This window comes from Sinocyclocheilus grahami, unplaced genomic scaffold (genome assembly GCF_001515645.1).
Source record: "Sinocyclocheilus grahami isolate Dianchi unplaced genomic scaffold, SAMN03320097.WGS_v1.1 scaffold419.1, whole genome shotgun sequence".
NCBI lineage: Eukaryota > Metazoa > Chordata > Actinopteri > Cypriniformes > Cyprinidae > Sinocyclocheilus > Sinocyclocheilus grahami.
In genome coordinates, this window is record NW_015505598.1 from 738,480 (window position 1) to 742,568 (window position 4,089).

The window sequence follows — 4,089 nt, forward strand, 5'->3', positions numbered from 1 at the left end:
TGGTTAGGTATGTTTTGAAGCATGGCTGCTGGTTTAAGCTGGTCCTGAGCAACTAGCTCCTGCTCAGGACCAGCACATGACCAGCTTAAATCAGCAGCCATGCTTCAAAACATACCTAACCAGCATATGCTGTTTTTTCAACTGGGCATTGACTCAGTCACTCCAGTGCAACAAATATGACACACAATTAAATCTGCCTTCCTCAAGATAATGCTCGTGATGGAAATGTTTTGCGTTCTCTGCATTTTCATTTGGATTGGAACTCACTGTTGCTGAAAGTAAACATTTTAAATAACCAGCATATGCTGTTTTTTCAACTGGGCATTGACTCAGTCACTCCAGTGCAACAAATATGACACACAATTAAATCTGCCTTCCTCAAGATAATGCTCGTGATGGAAATGTTTTGCGTTCTCTGCATTTTCATTTGGATTGGAACTCACTGTTGCTGAAAGTAAACATTTTAAATCAATAGGTCTCTTTAAATCCCATCAGTGTTGTAGAGACAGCAGTGCCGTATTCTCACCTGCCCAGGACAGTGTTTGCATCTGCGTCTGCGCCATCATAAACCTCCACAAAGTCAAACTCACACACATCCTGTGTTTCCAGACTGAAGTTCTGAAAACTCAGTCTAATCACTTGCCCATCTTCCACAGAGATTTGCCACGTACACAACTATGAGAGCGGTAGAGATAACTACAATTAATACAGATGTGATAGAAACAGTCACAATGCCGAAACAAATACTAGCAATTTAAAAGCTGGCCTAATACATTAATTGATCAGTACATAGCTAATTTATATAAAACTGTATGTAAATTTATGCGATTTAGCAGTTAGATTCAGGAAGTGATTGACAGAAATAGCAGCTGATAAATCACTCACCTGTTGATGTGGGTAAGGCTTTGGATGGTTTGGACTGGACAACGATCCATACTCTCCTGTTATTTTTCCTCCACAGTCTAAGAATCAGAAGATTGAAAGAATCATGATATCGATTATAGTATTTACTCTCAAGCGAGATAAAAGACTGAAGTGTCACACTTTGTGTAGTGACGTCATTACTGTAAAGGCGCAGGGGCCTCTTGTTTTTCTAAGGATTTTTTCCCCCTCCACCATCCGGGGAATAGTGCATTAGTCATTTGTTCCTGTGCAGTTATTCATTAACGATGGAACTGTATTCTAAAGTATCTTCCATAATATTATTGCCTGTGCTTCAAACTATGAAAAGAAACATGATGTTCTGTTTGTTTCAGGTTTACTTACTCTGTCCAGGTAATATAGAATGATACTGTGCAGTGAAGCCATTTCCACCAATACTCCCGTCAGAATGGAAGGACACCAGCACGCTGCTGCTGTTTGTGTTCAGTGTAGGTGGAGCGACGCTGCCACAGAATCTAGGAAGAACTGAATCTTAATTATTCACAGTTTGAGTGCGATTGCCAAGAACAGCCCTGTACAGCATGAATTACTCAATAACTCAGTTCTTTCTATACATGCAGTTTCACAAAAACTCCATAAGATACATGTTTAAGAGGTTATGTTGTGAATTTGTACAAGCCAAGACACACATGAGATGTTAACCTTTGATGGTTTGCTCATGGAGCTATTACTATTGTTCTGGAACAATATGTATTGATAAGTGAGAACCACTGATCTGGAGTATATGTAACAGTAATTTTTTATCTGTTTAATTTTCTTGAAAAAATACGCAAGACTTTCTCAAGATCACAAAAGTATAACAAAAAATATTTAAAGCCAATATACTTAAAGGGATAGTTCACCCAAAAATGTAATTTCTGATGTTATGAATGAATAAATATGAAACGAGCGGTTTAATTATTGTGAGAGATATGATCGCTGTAGGCTTTAATCACATATTCATATGGATTCGCTTTACAGCGCCTTCATAATCTTTTTGAGATTAAGTTTGGGTTACCTGGATTTCAGTGCAGGGACAGAAACCTCTCAGGTTTCATTCAAAATATCTTCATTTGTGCTTCGAAGATTAACCAAAGTATGACGACATAAGGACAAGTAAATGATGATAGAATATTCAATATTCATTATTCACTTCTGCACGAGTTTTGCTCCACCCTCCTTTCCTCTGATTCAGCCCAAGGACACTTATTTTGTTTTATATTTGTTTCTGTGTTTCCATTTCCTGTGTTAGTTTTTGCTTATGTTCACCTGTGTCTTGTTTAGTTTCTCGTTTACTCCGGTGGTTGTTTTTAGTTGAAGGATTTGTATTTTTCCACTGTCAGTAGTTGTGTAGGGAAATTAACAATGTGTAGTCTTTTTTCATGTTATCTGCACGAAAATATTTCCATTTATTTCTCAGCAAAAAATTAGAAGGATGATGCAAAATGCACCAGCTGGTAAATCTCTGACAGCTCCAGGGCATTTGCTGAAACTACAGATCAGATACAGATCTAAGAGCAGCTTTCTAACCATAGAAAACAAAACATAGACCGAGTCCAGGGAAAGCAGAAACACATCAAACAACTCCCAGTGAAACACAGGGAAGCCAGGGCTTAGGGGTAACTAGGTTAACAGGACATACAGTAGGTGTGAACAATGTGGGAGTAATGAGGGAAACCAGAAGGAAAACTTAAATGCCGCCCCATGTCAAATCTGATTGTCATTTATGATTAAATAAGGTGAACCTTGTGACAGTAGATGTCTTCTCTGTCTCCTCTCTGACTTCTAGCCAGTCAAACAAGCAAGGAGAGGGTCCCTCGAGAGCCAGAGAAGACACGTGTATCTGCAGGAGGAGCGGAGGAGACGCCCTGATCACCCACACGCAGTGAGAGTCCGGGGGATACGGGCCGGGGTGATTGGGAGAGCTGAGCGTCCCCCAGGAGTCTGTCAGCACGCCGCCACAGGCTGGAAAAACAGATGCAAAGCCATTTATATTGAACTGGCAGGTGAAAAAACATATGCATACAAAATAGTTAGTGCCATTTTAATTTACAATAGCATGCAAACCAATTACCAAGCGATGCTTCGTTTTGTTCAGTCTGTGGTGTAAAAAGGTTGCATTAGCAATTAAAGAGAAAACACTTAAGCAAAACATGCTCAGGTCAAAGTGTCTGAATAATTTCAATTTTACTGGTAGTCCACTGTATGAAGAAATGTTGGGTTTAATATATCACAGTTCACTTTATTTTGCTATCCTCACTTACATAAATGAACTATAGTGTCCTGCACCCAGTAATTTAAAAAAATATATAACAAATGATATCTGGTGTCTGAATAATTTTTGGTTTGACTGTATTTGGACACTTAAATGTCACACTTAAAATGTCCCAATAAACTCAACCTTAAGTGCCACTTGGGTTGATATTTTGTAATGAAATGCAAAGGCAAAGTCGTTCGGGGTCACTTTATATGAAATGGTGCATGCCGTTAGAAGAGCATGAACTGACCTGTAAAGAAGGTGCGCGGTGAGAGTGTGGGATGAGGAGCAGTCGGACTCGGTGAAGATCTGTCTCCAAACCCAGAGTCTAAAGGAGAAATCTCTCCTGTATTAGTCTGAACGTCTGTGAAAAGAAAGAGTAGAACAGTGACAGAGCTCATTTTCTCTCTTTTCTCTACTGCTAAATCATTTCCAAATTTGGTACGTAACGGCTACGAGGTAAGAATCCAAATTAATTCAAACAATAATAATACCTGTCAATGAAGCTGATAGCTGCAAAGTTTTAAAGGGGTTTTTGTGAGAGGAGGTAAATGGGCTACGGGCTCATTGGCCAAAGCAACTTATTTAAATAAAACAGACGTTTAGGAATGTTCTGGGACCTGTATGAAGCTATATTTGGCTAGTAAAAAATCACTTGTGTTGCCTTTGTGGCATTAAATAAAGGTACAGCAGCTGGAAAGCATCTTTACATGCTTTTAATTGTGTTGACTTGTGGCTCACTTAACAGCTCTTGTGTGGCAAGTTGAATTGAAGGAGAAAAAACCTCACAAAGAGACATCCAAAAGAATCGAAAGGGCTTTGCCAGACAACCACAGAACCAGATTTGTACCAGCGTTGCTGCAGCCACAAAGCAGACTACTAACCACCACACAATTACAACAAACTAGCAG

The 4,089-nt window shown here is 39.3% G+C and overlaps 1 protein-coding gene across 1 annotated transcript in view; it reads right to left on the bottom strand.

The window, feature by feature from the left end:
• The window catches only part of mfrp (membrane frizzled-related protein), a 7,444-nt gene extending 3,865 nt beyond the window's left edge, over positions 1 to 3,579 (bottom strand). The window contains 5 exon segments of the mRNA XM_071582283.1: positions 527 to 675; positions 886 to 962; positions 1,177 to 1,397; positions 2,667 to 2,886; positions 3,429 to 3,579. Coding sequence (XP_071438384.1) covers positions 527 to 675; positions 886 to 962; positions 1,177 to 1,397; positions 2,667 to 2,886; positions 3,429 to 3,579 — 818 coding nt within the window.
• Positions 3,580 to 4,089: the final 510 nt, after the last annotated feature.